This window comes from Leuciscus leuciscus, assembly GCF_965113295.1.
Source record: "Leuciscus leuciscus genome assembly, chromosome: 3".
Classification (NCBI taxonomy): domain Eukaryota; kingdom Metazoa; phylum Chordata; class Actinopteri; order Cypriniformes; family Leuciscidae; genus Leuciscus; species Leuciscus leuciscus.
Window position 1 is genome coordinate 25206536 of NC_138727.1, and position 20796 is coordinate 25227331.

Below are 20796 nucleotides of genomic sequence, written 5' to 3' on the forward strand. Positions count from 1 at the left end.
TAAATATATTCTACAAATATCAACCTGATAAATATATGGACTGAATACACGATTAAACAAGATAATCATGCTACCAAATACGTTTTTAAGAAAAACAGTGTTTTAAAATACAACTAAACCATGATAACAGATGACAGTCGTACATAAATGCAAGTTGATGACTAAGTTTCAGGCAACCACGCAATGTTCGAGAAATCTAATATCGGTGTAATCTTTGCGAGGTCTCACTCACAACGCACAACGTTGTGTTGGGTGATCCAGGCATACCTTTACTAAAATAAAATATTATGGAAGTCATTTTTAAACTGTAATTATACCATATTTTATATATTACTATTATGGCTTCGTGATGATTTAAAGTTTTTTGTCTGTTTGTTATTAACTAATACCTTTATCTTTTAACCAACACTTCAACATCTTGCACAAAATTAAAGAGATGTATGAGCTAAGGATGTTCTCTGACCCCAAATAAACAGATCTACAATATACAGTTAGATATTCTCCTACTTAGTATGTGTGTAAATAGTTGTGCTTAATTCTTTGGGTGTATTTTTACACACCCTATGGACTAGCTTTAAAACATAATCTTTATACAGGAATCACACATGTCCTTACAATCCATGTAAGATTCAAAAGACCAAATCACTAAGAAAAGAGCCATTTATAATAAATACACAAAAGTTTCCAAATTATGGTTTTATTACTCCACTAGATTTGGTCATCTTGTTCAGATAGCACAACGCTGTTTCACATGTTGTATGTTGGACTGTATGTGTTTTAGGTGAAGACGTTTCTTTGAGAGCTGTCTATAGAAATAAATGACAATTAAGAATTTAAGTGATAGTCTTTCTGTCTGACTAAATTGATACTTCATTTAGTGCAACTTTCCCTCTATCTACGAATTACACAAAGTGCATGCTGTTTTACACTTAAACTATTACAACAGAATCACATCTGACTATTGCACTGAGAGAGGCATATTCATCCAAGCTCGAGGCTGTTAAACAAAGTTCAACACTTTGGTAAAACCTAAACTCTAGAGGTCAACTTAAAAGTTAAAAGTAAATGCATCATCATGAGCCATTTAAAACAAATACAGAAAAGCCACTATAGTGATCAGGTTTAGCGTTTGAATTGACATTTTACATATTACGCTGTTTACATCTTGTTTTTGTACAGTTTTTGCAAAAAGTGTATAGTCACAGAGCGTGGTCAAACATGTTCATATAGGAATGTATGAAAAACATGAACAAATATGGCATAAAGAGAATTAAATGACGGTCCTTCTATAGTATGAGAATGTTTAAGACTAAACAAATCATATTTATTTTAGAACATCTTTCTGCTATGTCTACGAAACATTGACGTGAAAGATGAGTATTACACTTCATCCTTGTCTAACTATTACACTTATTTTGTTATTATTACACAGTTATTTTGTGTGGGTCACTAAACAACATGGTTAAGCTAATGAATTACAGTTGATACGTGGTATTTTTACGTGAAAGGAGGGAAAGGAATATTTAACATATAAAAATAAAAATGTTTTAACCTATAGTCAATTTCAATTGCTAGATAAATCATCTAACAATCAACAGTTATATGTGAAACAATTAGAGTTTGCACAAATTTGCACATCCAAAAACTGTTGTTACTTGGATGATAAATATCTATATTTTTATGATAGAAAAGTACGGACAGCCATTCTCTCCTCTACATATGGGGCACTTGCGCAGAGAAGGCGCACATTCTTTGCACACAGCTAGGTGACCACAGGGGATGAAGACAATGTTCACTTCCTTATCCATGCAAACTTTGCATGTGCGCTCCTCTTGAAGTCTCCTTAACTGTTCCTCCATAGGCAAGTCTGAAAGATCTTGACTCGGTGATGCAGCTTCATTTGTCTGGGCCATCAGTTTTCTCAGCAGGTAGACATCATTCTTCTTGATCCAGTTGCGGAAGACCTCTGCTGCTGCATTTCCTTTCGACAGGACTAACTCAATGTGCTGCCCTGTCTGCTGCTTGACTGTAGAGCAGTTACGAATAATGTCATACTCTTTCTGTGAGATGACGTTCTCCTCTAGAAGATGGTCCATTAAGCTCTGCACACTTTTTAGCTGCTGTGACATGACAAGATGATGTTTCTTAAGAAAAGTAAAACCATCTGATGCCATTTCCTCAGCAAGAAGCTCTCGCTCCTCCTCTCTCTTCTCATCTTCTGCACTTAGTAAATCAGACACCAACTCTTGAACGGTTTTGTAATTTTCTCCACTTGCGAGAATTTTGCTTTGAACGGTTTGCTTCACCAGGCCACTCTCAAATCCCATCTCTAAAGCAGACTTTACCACAGGATTGTTCATCATCACTGCATCTTCTGAACGGTCTTCTCCAGGACCCAGGTGTACAACAGGTGGATCAACAAATTCTCTCGAGTTGCTGTCTCCATTAGTCAATAGCTGCTCAAATAGTCTTGGAAATCTTGCTTGAATCTGATGAACAAACTCTTGGCCCTTTTCTTGCAACTGGTATTCACATCTTGGAAACCACTTGACATGTTCAACCCATGGATCATCACCAGACTCCCAACATCTGAGTCCACCATCACAACAAAAGCACTTCACGTCATCATTACGACCAACATAGTAAAAACCAGCCTTAGCCAATTGGTCTGGTTGAACAGTTATTCTTGAGGGCCAGTTGACAAATGTGAGCAACCTTTCTTCACACTGTTGCATTGCCGAGTTAGATACATTGGTAAGGCCGCCGCCAGATAAAGGTACATTATCTGCACGGTCACCTCGAATGAAGTGGCAGTTGGGGTAATGCCTCTGGTGCTCTGATACTGCCCGATCTCCCGGTTCCCAGTTGCTAAGCTGGCCTCCACAACTGAAGCAACCCACTCTGTCACCCTGGCCAAGGTAGTAGAAACCACTTTTGGCAAGCTCGGCTGGAGTTACTGTAGCAAGAGGCCAATTCTGAAAGGTGTCAAAGCATCCCTGTTCCCGACGCATGTCAGGATTGTGACAAGCCGGAGGTCGCTGGCGAGACATATCCTGGTGAGACATATCCAGGTTTAAGTAACCCACCTGCTCCTCCGTTTGGCCTGAAACGGATGCCGTGGTGGTCGATGTTACGGGTGTCGCAGGGGCGGAAAGCTGTAGGATGGCTACGTTGCGAAGCGGGGAAAAGGCAGAGTGAGAGGACGACAGGAGGTTTGCGGTGGGGGGGGGGTAAACTCTGGATGAAGACATAAAAATGTGACCACAGGGCGTGTCCACTCAAGCCCTTCTCTCTGCTGGACATCCCATGACTAGTGTCTAGTCATCCATGACAGAACACATAATCTTATTTAAAAAATTTAATGAACTCCTGAACAGATAGAAGGTTGACGTAGGGGGTATGTGCTTCCTACCTCTATGATGCAGGAACCGATGCTAAGAACAAAATCGAATTTTGTTCAACACTACAAAATGTCCTTTCTTCTGTTCTGTTCTGTACACAGGGGCAAATTAGTTGTATCAATTGAAAAATCACCACACATTTTTCAGAGACACGATGTGCCTCTGTGGTCCGTGGCACAGCGCATCCAGGCATGGAATGGAAATGGTTGCCACCTCGGGAGAAAACATTCCGCAACTCTTTACAAGGATCTCTGAAATATTTCATCTTTTAAATCATGTAGTATTTTTAATTATTCTAAATATTATTATTATGTATACTATTATAATACTATTTTTATGAGCTCAGACATTAACACAACAGAAATGTTTGTAATTTTTTAATTTTTTAATTTTTTAATTTTTAATTTTTAATATTTTTTTATTTTTAAATTTTTTTATTTCAACATTATACTTTCGAGTATACATTGAAGTAGTGAAGAAAATGATAGACCGGCAAACCGGGGTTGTGTGCGAAGTCCTGAAATATTTATCAGGACAACAGCTCACCCCGCCCCGCTGGAGGGGTTGTCATCATGACGCCGTAAACAGCTGTATAGGATTACATATAATGCCACATTGAATCAGAAGTAGCGTCATGGAGAAGTGATGCATATGCCACCGGAGAGATGTCTATAATTACACCAAAATATTTATATATATAAATATACATATATTTTTAAACATATGCATGGGTGAATTGTACACCATAAGTTCTGTAACAAGCATGTAGAAAGTAGTTAGGATGTATTTCATTTTGCCTAGGCTTTAAGTTAATTTTACCAACTATTAAGATGTTAAAGTTCATAGACCTTTAGCGCATTCAAATGTATTGAGTTAAAATTAAAACGTGATATCAATATCGCATTACCGAATTCAGGGGTGTTTAATAGCTTCAATAGTTATCAAGCACCAGCTGATTTTAAGTTTTTCTTCAAACAAAAGTAATTTTCTGATAAATCATTGTACACATACATGTGTTTTGTTGTATGCACAGATTTTGAGGGTCGCTTATAGAAAGATGTCTCCTTGTCTTTGCTTCGCGGTATTTTGAAAAACATAGTTAGATCTACATAGATATTTTACACAATAAGATATGTCAGATTACCTTGTGCGGCATTCTATATCCGCATAAAGGGTTAAAATGTAAAATATACATTTTAGCGCTATTTAAAAACTAGGATGGTATAATAATATAATGTAAATGTTTCACGTGAAAATTATGGTTTAAACCATAATTTTATCAAATCAAGTAAATTCATGTGAATACTGTCGTATATGAACAAAGAGAAGACCTAGAGTTCACTAACATTACAGCTAACTGTAGCAAACAGATATCCGGGGGAAAGTGTAAAGAAAACGCCATACAAAACATTACAATCACACCCGACAATACGATAAGTGTTACGCTAGTGATGTTAAAAATTGTTAAACAATTTCAAAACAGGGTGTTTCAGAAGAAATGCAAAGATGCCTAAAAACAAAGGTGTCCAAAATGTCTTGGTCTTTTTTCAGAGTCGGTATGCTCCGGTGAAAACATGTATGAACTTTGATGAGGCCGAGAACAATAGCGCTATTAAACATGAGGTACAATAACAATGTTCAATATAAACAAGAATCCTGCTCTAATGCGACTAATTTACACCAACTCTAATTGTTTCACACATATAACTGTTGATTGTTAGATGATTTATCTAGCAATTGAAATTGACTATAGGTTAAAACATTTTTATTTTTATATGTTAAATATTCCTTTCCCTCCTTTCACGTAAAAATACCACGTATCAACTGTAATTCATTAGCTTAACCATGTTGTTTAGTGACCCACACAAAATAACTGTGTAATAATAACAAAATAAGTGTAATAGTTAGACAAGGATGAAGTGTAATACTCATCTTTCACGTCAATGTTTCGTAGACATAGCAGAAAGATGTTCTAAAATAAATATGATTTGTTTAGTCTTAAACATTCTCATACTATAGAAGGACCGTCATTTAATTCTCTTTATGCCATATTTGTTCATGTTTTTCATACATTCCTATATGAACATGTTTGACCACGCTCTGTGACTATACACTTTTTGCAAAAACTGTACAAAAACAAGATGTAAACAGCATAATATGTAAAATGTCAATTCAAACGCTAAACCTGATCACTATAGTGGCTTTTCTGTATTTGTTTTAAATGGCTCATGATGATGCATTTACTTTTAACTTTTAAGTTGACCTCTAGAGTTTAGGTTTTACCAAAGTGTTGAACTTTGTTTAACAGCCTCGAGCTTGGATGAATATGCCTCTCTCAGTGCAATAGTCAGATGTGATTCTGTTGTAATAGTTTAAGTGTAAAACAGCATGCACTTTGTGTAATTCGTAGATAGAGGGAAAGTTGCACTAAATGAAGTATCAATTTAGTCAGACAGAAAGACTATCACTTAAATTCTTAATTGTCATTTATTTCTATAGACAGCCGGATTCACCGCATGACAACGATCACGTGTGTTTCGTGTTTATTCGAACACCTTTAGTTACTCTAAAGCTCACAAATCTGTTTTTTATAACAGTAAACACTCTTTTCATGTCGTATGTTATATTGTGTCATGTTTATCAAATTAAAACTGATTAAAAAACGTATAGACTCCACTTCATTAATAGTAGCAATTATGTTGAACTTTATTCTTGTTCAAACAGACGCTGTATGAAGCAGTACATAAAGTAGGCCTATTGAATGAAAATGTCCCTGAAACATCTGTGTATTATTTGGCCAATATTACATTTATTTCACTTCAGCTGTGGTAAAGTACGCGAACACCACGTGAGCGGTCACTACAGGAACCAGAAAGTGTCCGACTTCACGTCTCCGTTTGCAGCTCCTCCCCGCCTGCACGCGGCTACTCTCGCCGATCGGTTACATCCAGCCGCAGCCGATGTCGAACACACCTTATGACTTCTGAAGGCCTCTCATGTGCAGATTCGCTCGGTTGAAAAAATGGTATTTTGTCATTTAAACATCTGAAATTTGCCGGTATTCATAAAATATGTCCTCACTGGTGTAAAATGGCCTCTGCCAATAATCTGACTTATCCTCGTAAGCGAAACATTTCTTATCTTTATTTACATGGCGGGTAAGTCCATGGAGGCTTCCATGTCGTTCCGCCATCTTGAAAAACTATGATAGCAGAAAGGGGCAAAAAGCACTAGCCTACTTAGTGAATATTTGTTAACTTGTTAACCAAAATTAACTAAAACATGAGTTTTTATTTTTTTTAACAACTATTATTTTTATAAATGTTATTTAGTGTAATTATAAATAAAGCTAGTGTTAGGTGGGCGGAGACTCGGCTTCACACATACGGAACGTAAAACTAAACTTTAGTAGCATATTGTATTTTAGTTGATGTTGTTTTGAACGGTTTTTAAATCTGTATGTGAAGGAAAACATTCTAACTTGTTTTAAATTTTTCTGATAGGCCTAACGTTAAACACTACACCTTTGTATTTTAACGGTCTGTATCATTTTAAAAAGTTGTATGTGAAAGTGTTACATGTCTGTGAAAAAAACTGTTTGCCTATCGCTTACGTTTCACGGTTTTAAAGTTTAAAGCACAAAGTTTTGAACAGATTCATTATTTTTTACTCCAAAACGCATTCTCAAACAATGATCAGATTTCTCCATTGGGAGATGTGGATTATCCTATCGAAGAGTGAATAAATCAGTAAGTTAGTGAATATTTGTAAACTTCACTAAAAGTCCAAAATTAACTAAAACATGACTTTTTATTTTTTTAAACAACTATTACTTTTTATAAATGTTATTTAGTGTAATTATAAATAAATCTAGTGTTAGGTGGGCGGAGACTCGGCTTCACACATGATCTATAGCCTACTCATTCATGTTTCTACCGTCGATGACTGATGTATCATACGGAACTAAAAACTAAACTTTAGTAGCATAATGTATTTTAGTTGATTTTGTTTTGAACGGTTTTTAAATCTGTATGTGGAGAACCACATTCTAACTTTTTCAGATAACGTTGTAAAACGTACGAATACCAAACCATTACATTTTCACTTTATACACACATTGTTTTTAAAAAGTTTTGAATGTATGTGGAAAACAAAGTTTTTCTTTAATTAAAAACAACTCGCTGATCTGTTACCCAATACATAGCTGGTGTGGGAGTGGTCTAGGGGGGAGGTGTCTAGGGGTGGGAGGGGTCTACGTCTGGCTACTGGGCAGAACTGACAGATGTCTTTCTAACTCTTGGGATGTAAGAGTGTGGTCGCTTTTCGCTGAACTCCTCACAAGGACTTTAACTTTTGGAAATAAAATCTCTAAACCTTTGGATCCGGATATACCCTTAATGTTGGATAAATCTTTCGAGCTTTGGATATACCTTTTGGATATACATTTGGATATACCTTTGATGTGGAATATACCTTTGGAGATAATAAGAGTTTTGGCTCTCTTTCAACAAACGGATTTGCAAAAAACGTAAGGCTATTTTTTTAGATATTGTGATTTAACATGGTGTGTTTTTAATATTATGATGCGTTTGAGACACTTTTATGTAAAATGTAACATTTACAAATAATGTGTGAAAGTTAAATGCTTATGGATCAACATTTTTAAAAATGATCTTTTTGTAAATGAAAAACTCTCTTAAATTGATTTACTTTTCTGTAAATGACCGAACATTTATTTTTTTATGTTTTTAACATTTATGTTTTAACATAAAATGTTGTTTTAGATGTTTTAAAACTAACACATTTTGATATCTTTAAGAAAATATAATTTAAACTTTTTCATTAATGTTTTAACATTTTACAAATGTGTGAGAACCCCAAAGATATGTGTATTTTAACTCTATACAACGTTTTATACACCTTTAAACACTATGCAATTGTGAATGTACAACTTTTCTTCAAATGTATTAGAAAATAGAACTATTTGCTCGATATAATTTTAATACATGATGTTTTAACGTTTTAATGTGGATCGTGGGAAAAATTTTCCACGGTCACATGACCTGTCCAGAAGTGGGGGTGGGGTGGGGATGTTTGTAGGGAAGGGTACCGTGGGAAAATTCCCATGGTCACATGACCTGTCCGGAGGTGGGAGGGTAGAAGGGGGCGGGGCAAGCGTGGGACAATTCCCACGGTCCGGAGCTGAACATTGATTTTTCAACGTTTTAACATTTATGTTTTAACATAAAATGTTGTTTTATATGTTTTAATACTAACACATTTTTAATATCTTTAAGAAAATATAATTTAGACTTTTTTCATTAATGTTTTAACATGTTTAAAATGTTGTTTTAGATGTTTTAATACTAACACATTTTGATATCTTTAAGAAAATATCATTTCTACTTTTTTCATTAATGTTTTAACATCTTTAACATGTTGTTTTAGATGTTTTAATACTAACACATTTTGATATATTTAAGAAAATATAATTTTAACTTTAAACAATGTTTATACACCTTTAAACACAATGTAATTGTGAAAGTACAGCTTTTTTCTTTAAATGTATGTTAGAAAATAGAACTATTTGCTTTTTCGGATTTTGTCATTTTTGGAGTTAAAAGCTCTAAGCCTTTGGAGATGGATAATAAGAGTTTTGGTTCTCTTTCAACAACGGACTTGCAAAACGTAAGGCTATTTTTAGATACTATGATTTTAACATGTTGTGTTTTTAATATTATGATGTGTTTGAGACACTTTTTTAAAGATATTTTCTGTAAAATGTAAAATTTTACAAATTATGTGTAAAAGTTAAATGATCTTTTTGCAATGAAAAAACTCTCTTAACTTGTCATACTTTTCTGTAAATGACTGAACATTGATTTTTCAATGTTTTAACATTTTTAAAATGTTGTTTTAGATGTTTTGATACTGACACATTTTGATATCTTTAAGAAAATACAATTGAAACTTTTGTCATTGACATTTTCAAGTTTTTAATGTGGATCGTGGGAAAATTTTCCCACGGTCACATGACCTGTCCAGAAGTGGGGTGGGGATGTTTGTAGGGAAGGGTACCGTGGGAAAATTCCCACGGTCACGTGACCTGTCCGGAGGTGGGAGGGAGGGGGTAGAAAGGGGTGTGGCTTAAGGGCAATAAATCACTCAAAGTGACATATAGTGCCCTATATTCTCTCTGACGCCACTCTGGCGGACACCCCGCTGACATTTTCCCCTATCGCTTAACGCCTCAAAGCAAGACAACATTGTTAACAGATGTTCGACTATGTACCCTGGTGTTAATTTCATCAATTCAAGAAAAACGCACACACATAGTAACTCCCCTGAGGGGGGAGAGGACAAAAGTTCACCACGCGGTCAAACTGCGAATGAACTCAATGCACACACAAACACAGAGACACTCTCATCCCTGGACTTTGTGGTCAAAAATCAACCTTTTGCCAATGTATTTTTTAAATGTATTTGTGTTGTGTCTCATGGGCCCCATACGGCGGACCGATATAACTAAGTTTTATTGTATAATCAAAAGTGAAATGCTTATTATTATAAAGAATCAGGTAACTCCTTGTTATTAACTGTCAGAATCACGATCCGTGGTACCGTTGCGTTCAAGAAAAACCAACGGTGTTGAATCTTTAACACAAAATATCAGAGGATGCATTCTTTCATTAATACCAGTTTTATAAATGTTCATGAACGAGTTTATTCCGTCAGTACATAGTCAGAAGAGGCGTGTACCTTTGCAAAACGTAAGGAGGTGGCCACAATCGTCCTTCCAGACGATTGGGTCACGCACGTGAGAAGGCGTGACTTTAGCGCCTTCAAAACACGCGCCATATCTCTCGATCCTTGCAGTTCGCCAGAGAGAGAGAGACCCGCCTCCTTCCTTCTTCCAAGAAACCTTCGTTTGCTTTTTATTTCGTTTTGTATTCTAAGTCTTTCTTTTCTTGATAGTTTACCTCAGTTTGATAAATTTCTTACAAACCAACGAAAACCAACTTAAGGCTAAATCATCTTTGGCTAAGTTAACGAACGCTCTGAGTTACCATCGCAACAAACTCCGCCTTGACGACGCATCAGACCACGTGCTCCAGGCTCCTTTTGTCCACAACAGACGCACAAACAAAGGGCCAATAGGCAAAACAAGTAAAGTAAAGTTACCTTCTTAAATTCGCAATCCGAAAGAAATGCTGTTTAAGTTGTCTAAGAATTACTAGGAACTGGTGGGGTCTCGGTGTGAAGGAATGTTGTAGACTGTCTTTGCCTTTCTCTAATTCTCTCACTCATTCTTTACGCACACACTTACACTCACACACACACCCGCACGCTCACACACACACACACACACACACACATACACGCACGCGTTACTAGACAAACACACGCACGTGCTCTCAAACCCACACATCCCCTTACACACTACCATCTTACACACACACCAAAAACTCTCTCTTTTTCTCTCTCTCATTTTCCCTATCTCATTTTCTCTTTCCCTCTCATAACCTTTATTTTATTTTATTTTTATTTCTTATTTGCGATCGTTTATATTGTTTGTTATGCATATTTACTCCTGCGTGATTGAAATAGTACATGTAATATTTAGCTTGTGTAATTAAAATTCCATAATCTTTTTGAATTGAATTTGTCTTTTTGTATCATTACTGAAGTCCCTGAAGGTGCGGTCCAAAGTTACAGCTCTACCTTGATTTTACTATTAAACAATCTAAGTTGTCTAAAACACGAAAATAATCATTCCTCGTGGCCACAGGAAAATTATTTGTCGGTGTTGGAGACGATAGGTTTCTGTTCAGAAATTGTCCATACTATCTGCCGGACGGATAGTTTGCATGATAAATGAGAATTAACCTCTACCTAAATTTCCCCTAATTAAAATATAATTCTATCTACTTATATCAGTAGTTACTCCGAGTAATCGGGTTAATTATTGATATAAGCTGAGGTTTGACCTATTCCCTATTTGGAATAATTTGATTTGTGTAAACGGCATATGCATATTCATATCTTATGAATATTACCTCTCATTTGAGCTAATAAATTCCCTAAAATAGAGGCATTGTCGCTACAAGATATTTATTATCTGTTTACAATTTAGCATCTTTAATGTATTTTCATCATGTTGAAAAAGTTTGGTGGGAATAAAATAAACCACTTAAGAGGAGTGGGTAAAAATTCAGAGGCTGATTTTGCAAAGAAATCCACATTCAAACCAAAATATCTGACTTCCTGTTGCTCGGAGCTAATTACTGTAAATTCGAAAATTGTCCGGCTCGATGAGACCAATATGCGTACTGATTTTTGTGACTGTACATAAAATTAACCCCCCCCACTTTTGTCAAAAGCATATTGAAAGTGACACACTTCCTGCTGCCAGTTGGTGGCGCTATAACTTTGACTCACAATAGTTACATCCATCTGATCGGCCTCTTACCACGAACACACTGCTGAAGTTTCATCAAGATCAGTTAATGTATGCAGAAGTTATAACACTTCGTTTTTCTCTTTTCTCGCCATAAATTCATTTCCTCGCCACGGCCAAACCGTTCGAGATATCAAAAATCCGTCCGTAATTTAGCATCCTCAATGTCTTGACTTCATGCACACCGAGTTTGGTGGGGATTGGATGAATTCTCTAAGAGAAGTATTTCACATTCCACAGCAAGCGTTTTCCAAACAACCCATAATAGCCGTCTTCCTGTTGGGCTGGCGCAAAACTTAGAGCACGAAAGTTGTTCGGCCCGATGAGATCTATATGTGTGCTGAGTTTCATATTAATTCATGCAAGCTAGTTTGATCTATGGACCAAGTTTTCGGACCCCATTCAAGGGGGCGCTGTTGAGCCCCCCTGCCACGCCCGGGTACCAGCTTTAGCCAGGCCCTGATGGCCGCAGGTTCTGACCTGTGTGCAAAGTTTCATGAGTTTTCGAGCATGTTAAGGGCCCCAAAAGCCCCTGAAACCTTGAAAAACAATTATAAAAGCAGTCTCTCCTAACAGAAAAATCGTACTCGGTTACCTAACGTAACCTCTGTTCTCTCTAGCTTACGCTACGGGTAAAGTCATCTTTTCTCGAGATATGAAGCAAAAAATTATCCTTAATTTTTATATCTTGTCAACGCAGTGCGGCAGCAAGCAGACCTAGAGCAGGCAATCTAGCGTGCTCATAGGCTGCTCTGCGGCAACTGCAGCAGCCTATCACTGAGCCCTTGGCGTGACGTCACGCCCAATGAGCGCGAGCAGCGCGCCTACGCGTCACGGCCCGAGGCGGGGCGTGGCAGAGGGTATAAATATGGGCTGAGAGGCTGCTTTCACTGGTTTTTGTCGCAGAAGCGAGTGAGCTCGTGGCGCGAGTACGGCGGGTTACGCAATACTCGTTCCCTCTCTAGAGAGAACAGAGGTTACGTTAGGTAACCGAGTACGTTCTCTTACGAGAGGTTCTCTCGTATTGCGTAAGTTTAGCTTACGCTACGGGAACTCCCTTGTCAACGCCGTGCGCGCCCGGCATCCACTGAATGAGTCCCAGGGAAGCCCGGGGAACACGAGAGTGTGAGCCAGGCGGCCAATGATATGGCTAGCGCAAGTACATAAGCACATAGTAGGGGGAACAGAACGGCGCGGCCGGTCTGACTAACCAACCCTTATATTGTACAGCTCAACCAGGAGGGCTAAATCAAACAGCAGTAGCCCGCGCACAGAAGTGGGCCAGCCTACGCGAGATTTAGACTGATAAAAGTTTAGCCTGCAGGGCGGGAACTTCTAGATTGTAAAATCTCACAAATGTAGACGGGGAGGCCCAGCCCGCCGCCGTACAAATGTCATGAATAGAAATTCCGCTAGTCCAAGCCCATGACGAGGCCATGCCTCTAGTAGAGTGGGCTCTGATGCCCAAAGGGCATTGCAGGTCTTTAGACGCATAAGCAGCTGCAATAGCGTCCACTATCCATCTGGACAGAGTGTGTTTCGAGGCGGCGAGACCCTTGGTGCGCCCACCAAACGAAACGAAAAGCTGCTCCGAGCGCCTCATGGCGGCGGAGCGCGTAATGTAATTTCTCAGCGCTCTGACAGGGCAAAGGAGATTACTGTCAACTTCGCTGCCGATAGCCGGCAAAGCTGAGAGAGAAATGACCTGTGCTCTGAAGGGTGTGCCCAACACTTTGGGGACATAACCGTGTCTCGGTTTGAGAATGACTTTAGAGTCATTAGGTCCGAACTCGAGACATGCCGCGTTAACTGATAACGCATGCAGGTCACCCACATGTTTGACTGAAGATAGGGCTATCAGAAAAACGGTTTTGAGCGTGAGGTATTTCATATCCACAGTTTCCATGGGTTCAAAGGGATGCGCTTTCATGGCCTCTAAGACCAGGGAAAGATCCCAAATAGGAACCGAGGGGGGTCGCGGGGGGTTCATCCTCCTAGCTCCTCTAAGGAAGCGGATAATGAACTCATTCCTCCCTAATGCGCGGCCCAGCGCCGAGTCGGAAAAAGCTGATATGGCCGAAACATATACTTTGAGCGTGGAGGGGGACCTGCCCATGTCCAACAGCTCTTGGAGGAAACAAAGCACACGCGACACCTCACATGTTTGTGGATCCAGCCCTTGGGCGGTGCACCATTTATTAAACACAGACCATTTAGATGTGTAGAGCCGTCTCGTAGAGGGAGCTCTAGACTGTGTGATCGTGTTCACAACCCCTATTGGCAAGTCAACGGGTATCCGTTGACTATCCATACATGCAGAGACAGCGCTCTGGATGAGGATGCCAGATCGAGCCGCGGGCTTGAGAGAGAAGGTCTCTTCTCACCGGTATCAGCCAGGGGGGTGTGTCCGCCAGCCGTATTAGATCTGGGAACCACGTTTGATTCTCCCAATACGGGGCTATGAGGAGCACCGTGTGGCGCGCTTCCCTGATTCTCCCGATGACTTGTGGCAGCAGAGAGACAGGGGGAAAAGCGTAAAGCGGGCCGCTGGGCCAGGTTTGGGCCAGCGCGTCCTCGCTCTTGGAAAAGAACCGTGGGCAGTGCGCGTTGTCTTTTGACGCAAAGAGGTCGACTTCCGCTCTGCCGAAACGGCGCCACAGTGACTGGACTGTTTGGGGATGCAAAGACCACTCCCCCAGGGGAACATTGTCCCTGGACAGTCTGTCTGGACCCTCGTTCAGGAGACCCGGCACATGCGCGGCTCTCAGCGAGCGCAGTGAGTGCTGAGCCCACACAAGGAGGCGTTCCGCCAGGGCGCAGAGTGTTTTGGATCTGACACCGCCCTGACGGTTCACATAGGCTACCACTGACATGTTGTCCGTGCGGACTAGTACATGGTGGCCCTGTAGGTATGGGAGGAAGTGCTTGAGCGCTTTCTCGACCGCCAGCATCTCTAGACAGTTTATATGAAGGTGACTCTCCTGGTCTGACCAAGGGCCATTGACCGGTCTGCCCTCTAATAGCGCTCCCCAACCTAGGTTGGACGCATCTGTCGAGACAACTTTCCGGTGCGAGACAACTCCCATCGTCACTCCCGTGCGATACCATTCGGCTGCTAGCCAGGGCTGCAGGGCTGAAACACAGCCATGATCCACTCTGACTCGTAAGCGGCCGGCCGTCCAGGCTCGGTGAGGCACTCGCGCTTTCAGCCAGCGTTGAAGCGGGCGCATGCGCAGTAAGCCCAGCTGGAGCACTGCTGCAGCTGAGGCCATATGCCCCAGGACTCGCTGGAATGTCCTCAGCGGAACCTGACTGCCCGTCTGGAAAGACGCGGCGAGATGTCGAATGCGGCGCGCGCGCTGCTCTGACAATCTGGCCGTCATAGCCACCGAGTCCAGTTCTATTCCGAGAAAGGAAGTCGACTGGCGGGGCAGTAATGAGCTCTTGGTCCAGTTGACCGAGAGACCCAAGCATTCCAGATGGCTGAGAAGCGCTGTTCTGTGAGACAAAAGCTCTGCCTCTGACTGCGCGAGGACTAGCCAGTCGTCCAGATAATTCAGTATCCGCATTCCTTGTCTCCTCAGGGGAGAGAGAGCCGCGTCCATGCACTTCGTAAATGTACGGGGTGCTAAAGATAGACCGAACGGCAGGACGGTGTACTGATATACCCGACCGTCGAAGGCGAATCTCAAGAATGGCCTGTGACGGGGTATTATCTGAATCTGAAAATATGTGTCCTTTAGATCGAGAGAGATGAACCAGTCTCCCGGGCGAATTTGCGCGAGGATTTGTCTGGTTGTGATCATTTTGAACGGCCGTCTCATGAGAGCTTTGTTCAAATGTCTCAGATCTAAAATAGGTCTCAGCGCTCCGTCCTTCTTGGGTACGAGGAAGTAACGGCTGTAAAGCCCGACTCGCTCAGAGAAGGATAAACCTGTTCTATAGCCCCTTTGCGCAGCAGCTTCGCTATTTCTGCTTGAAGCAGGTGCGCTGCTTCTAAAGTCACTTTTGTCTCCGCCGCGGGGGGCGACGAGCGAATTGAAGCGAATAGCCGTGTTATATAGTATTCAGCACCCATTCTGACGCGCCCTGAATAGCTTCCCATGCTTTTGCACGCATAGCTAGGGGTCGAATGGTCTCTGGGTTCAGATCGCCGCGCTGAGCGGGATGGGGAACCTGTATCAGAGAGGATGGGGCGGCGACGCGCCGCCAGTGCTCGAACACGGGGGCTGGAAAACAGTGCTGACTGGCTGTACAGCATATGATGGCTCGATCGCTACGGATGGAGCGAGTTTTGCTGCTAAACACCCCTGGCGCGAGAGCGGCGTGGGGGTTGTCATGTCTGAAAGTGGGTGCGCGTGCTCGTGAGCGGGCGCAGAGTTTACACTTATAACACGGCCAGTGTTTGGTAGCTTTGTAACCCGAGGTAACTGAGTGGCAGAGCAAGCAGCGGGTAGTTGTGAGCACAGGGTTGTGGGCACATTTACTACACTTGGTACTCGAGCGTGTGTCCGCTTTATGAGAGTGCGCTCTGAGCGTGTTACCATGGGGATAGTGTTTGTGTGTAGTGGTGAGCACATTTTCTACACTTATGACACCTTCGGCCAGAGCCGGAATGTTTGTGAGCTTTGGAGGATCTGCAACCCGGGGTAACTGTGTAACAGAGCGGGCAGTGGGTAGGTGTGGGCACAGAATTGTGGGCACATTCTCTACGCTTAGCACTCGAGCGGCGCATGCCCGCTATGAGAGTGCGCTCTGTGAGCGTTACCGGGGAGACCGTGTTTGTGTGTAGCAGTGAGCACGTGGGAGTGGGCACATATTCTACACTTATAACACCATTGGCGTTATAGGAAACTGATAGAGCGAATGCTTTGATGGCTCATATGTTTAGACGCTCATAAATACTCAAGCACCATCCTGTGAGTGGGAGAGTGCGAGATGCGGGTTAACTTTCTGTATGTAAGAAAGCTGCCGCGAGCTCGGAGAAGCCAGCAGAAAAAATATATTTATCTGCCACTGAGCCACAGGGGCACACATAAGCTCTCAGTTAGCGCGAGCATATCACAGAGCGTCGTGTTTCGTTTCGGCGTTTGTTTGCAGGCGCGCGTGTATTAAACAGGCTCGTTTACTGCAGTATTAGTATTTCCAGCCGCCTGAACTTTAGAGGGGACTGAGAAATATGTCAGGAACGGAGTTTAGTCCGACCTGGGTGGGACTTCCTCTTTTCGCCGGTGCTCGTGACGTCCGCTCTGATATCCTTTGAGAACGGCGCGGTTGCGCGGCTCGGACAAAGGGAGAGAGAGCGGGAAGATGTCATCATGTGCTGTGCGTGTATGAAAACAGGCTCGTTTACTGCAACATAGATATTTCTAGTCGCCTGTAGCTTAGGAGGGGACTGAGAAATGGAGGTGGCCGGTAGGTGACGCGCACGACCGAGACGCGGGGTAGCTTTCTTATAACGTAAAGGAAGCCAGCCCGTAACCGCCTACTTCTGACATCCCTTGTGAGCGGCGCGTTTGCGCGGCTCGAACAGAGGGGAAGAGCGCAGGAAGGGCGAGCGTCGTCATGTTTTGCGTAGCGTTAGTTTGCAGGCGTGCATGCATAAAAACAGGCTCGTTACTGCAATATATGTATTTCCAGTCGCCTGAGCTTAGGAGGGGACTGAGAAATATGTCAGGAATGGAGGTTAGTCCGCTAACACTCTACTCTCCTTTAGCCAGTGACGGGGGGGTAGCTTTCTTGTAACGTAAAGGAAGCTATAGCCCGAGACCGTCCGTTTCTGACATCCCTTGTGAGCGGCGCCGTTTGCGCGGCTTGACAGAGGGGTCTGACGTCATCTGCTTCGTCCCCTGAGGCGACGGCAGTGCGGGCAATGGCCGGCCGCTGCGCGTCGGTGAAGGGCGGGGGAGAAGGAGAGAGCGAGGCTTGCGGGAGGGGCTCCGGCGAGCGCTCAGCTGTCATACCCGGCTCGCTGTACGCAGCCGCCCGGGTAGAAGGCCAGGCAGAGAGCGCAATCACAAGGCGGTCTCCGTCGCTGAGCGTGGCTCTGCACGAGCCACAGGATGAGCGAGGCATTTGAAACAACGCCTCGCGCTCTTTTAGATGCAAAGTGTGTCGCGGGGCGAGCACACAACACACACACATAGAGCAAATAAAGGATATATTCGCCGGATAGCGAAGCAGGCAGGGATAGCTGAAGGCGGCGAAGGCGGCCGGCTTCCTCAGGCAGAATCCTCGGCTTGCAAGGCGCTGGTTTCAACGGCGGCTTCCTCAGAGATCAGCGATGCCTAGAGCTTCGCTGAAGAGACAAAAATCAGTGAAAGCAGCCTCTCAGCCCATATTTATACCCTCTGCCACGCCCCGCCTCGGGCCGTGACGCGTAGGCGCGCTGCTCGCGCTCATTGGGCGTGACGTCACGCCAAGGGCTCAGTGATAGGCTGCTGCAGTTGCCGCAGAGCAGCCTATGAGCACGCTAGATTGCCTGCTCTAGGTCTGCTTGCTGCCGCACTGCGTTGACAAGATATAAAAATTAAGGATCATTTTTTGCTTCATATCTCGAGAAAAGATGACTTTACCCGTAGCGTAAGCTAAACTTACGCAATACGAGAGAACCTCTCGTAAGAGAACCCCCACACCCCACACACACACAGAGACAGAGAGAGAGAGAGAAAATTCTCAAAAAAATTACATTCAAACCAAAATATCTCTCTTCCTGTTTGTCAGAGCTTATGACTATTAATTAGAAAGTTGTCCGGCTTGATGAGAACAATATACATAACGATTTTTGTGACTCTACTTAAAACTAAGCCCCCATTTTTTACTAAAGGTGGCGCTACTGAGCCCCTCACCACGCCCGTTTCTGAAACTTTGCACATGTCTACAGGCTAATAAGTGTGATGTGTCTGTCGAGTTTCATCCAATTTCAAGCATACTAAGAGTCTCAAAAGCATCCGAAAAGAATATTAAAGTTTGATGCATTGCCACGGCAACAGTATCTAAGATATCAATAATCCTTTCACAGGTCTACATCTGCCATGTGTCTACATTATACACATAAAGTTTGAAGCAAATCGGGTAAAAATAAGAGGGTGATTTCAAAGCATTTTGAAAGTGACACACTTCCTGCTGCCAGTTGGTGGCGTTATAACTTTGACTCACAATATTAATTTCAATGTGATCGGCCTCTGACAACGAACACACTGCTGAAGTTTCATCAAGATCAGATAATGTATGCAAAGTTTCAAGAGTTTTCGAGCACGTTAAGGGTCTCAAAAGTGCCCGAAAGGTTGACAGAAAAATAAGAATAATAATAATAAATATAGCTGCGAGTAGCGATTGCGGGCCCAAGCCGGTGGCACCGCCACCCTGGTGCCTTTAGTTACACTGGGTGGCGGTGTCACCGGCTTGGGCCCTCCATCGCTGCTCGCAGCTATATTTATATATATATATATATAATAAATAAGAGCCTGTTTAGCTCTTGGCTAAACAGGCATTCACAACTGTGAGCGCCCACGGCGAGGAACGAGCAGAACAGAGCGAACGTTTTTTAGTTAATTCCTACTTCCATAGGAATTAATTGAAAATGCTCGCTCTACTCAGCACCATTATTAAAGTCTGTGCAGACATCTGTATTTTACTTTAAGTTAGCGATTTAAAAGCCCCCAGCGGTGTCACACGTCGATTAACCGACATCCCTAATATATTTATATATATATACAATAGGCCTACCTGAAAGAGAATTTGGCTTGCCCGACCAGAGTAGCCTGATTTGAACGTCAATGACAAAAAATTACTTGGGAATCACTAAAATGAGAGATTATTCTAATTGTATTACATTCATTTTAAGTTGCAATCAACAGTTGATAATAAATGTATTACTGATCAATGGTAACAAGGTTGCGCTGCTGAGGCTCGTGCAGCTTCTCCAGGAGAAACGTACACAAATGAGCGCAGCCAGGGCCGTTTGAAGGAATTTGGGGGCCCCAAGCAAAATGGACATTATAGCCTACTATTCCTGCCAAACTATGTGAATGTTTCTCACTAGATCTCGCAGCGATGTTATTACTTCTGTGGCGAATTCAAATGCTTTCTTTACTGGATCTCTTATTAGCGCTGTGTAGTAACAGTGTCGCATGATCACGATTGGCTCGCGCTGCACTGGTCCAAACTGATAAACAACGGTCCGTCAAGGCGTCAACCACACAATAACGAGTAGCTCAGTTTCGTTCCGCTTACATTACGTTTGCCATTTGATGTTGGGCAATGTTGTGGTCGCGCCGGCGTCTCTACATTATGAGCGCGCTTGCCACGCGCAACGCGCCTACATTTGAAATAACGAAATTTTGGTCGGCAGGAAAAATGATCCAACGATCCTCGGTTTGAAAATGCGTACCGAACACCGAACCGAAAGCCTCGTACCGAACGGTTCAATACGAATACGTGTATCGTTACACCCCTACTTACCACTATCTTGTTTTTTCTTATCCTCCTCTTCCTTTCTATTCATTCTTTTCTGGCTTCCTGAAGCATAATTCCGCTTCATGATGACTGCCGAGGAGTTTTTGTATTTTGCCGGCAGCAGAGATCACGTGGTTGGCTGGCTGCTGTCAGCGACTACTGAGAGGGGCCCCCTTGAGGGGGATCCCGATAACAGTGTCATTGCACTTTACTGCATTGACTATCAAAGGGGCGCTCACACAGTTTGTCGTTGCATTTTATTCTTAACCAGTCGTTGTCTTGGGGCCCCAGGCCAGCTCGGGGCCCCAAGCAATTGCTTGGTTTGCCTGCCTTGTCGCGACGGGCCTGAGCGCAGCACACAAAAAAGAAACCCAGTTAACAACATACTGACTATAAAAATGACAAATATGGAGTTTTTATATATTTTATAACCTATGATAGAGTTAAGCAACCTCACTTGACGAGTAGGCTACCGTTTCC

At 42.4% G+C, this 20796-nt stretch overlaps 1 protein-coding gene across 1 annotated transcript in view; it reads right to left on the minus strand.

Annotated features, from left to right (window-relative positions):
• Nucleotides 1-1670: 1670 nt before the first annotated feature.
• LOC309495519 (baculoviral IAP repeat-containing protein 2-like) overlaps nt 1671-20796 on the minus strand; it is a gene marked incomplete at its 3' end in the record, with an annotated part of 281365 nt that continues 262239 nt past the window's right edge. The window contains exon 2 of the mRNA XM_082165300.1: nt 1671-2456. Within this exon, the coding sequence (XP_082021426.1) occupies nt 1671-2456 (786 nt within the window). The remainder of the gene's footprint in view (nt 2457-20796) is intronic.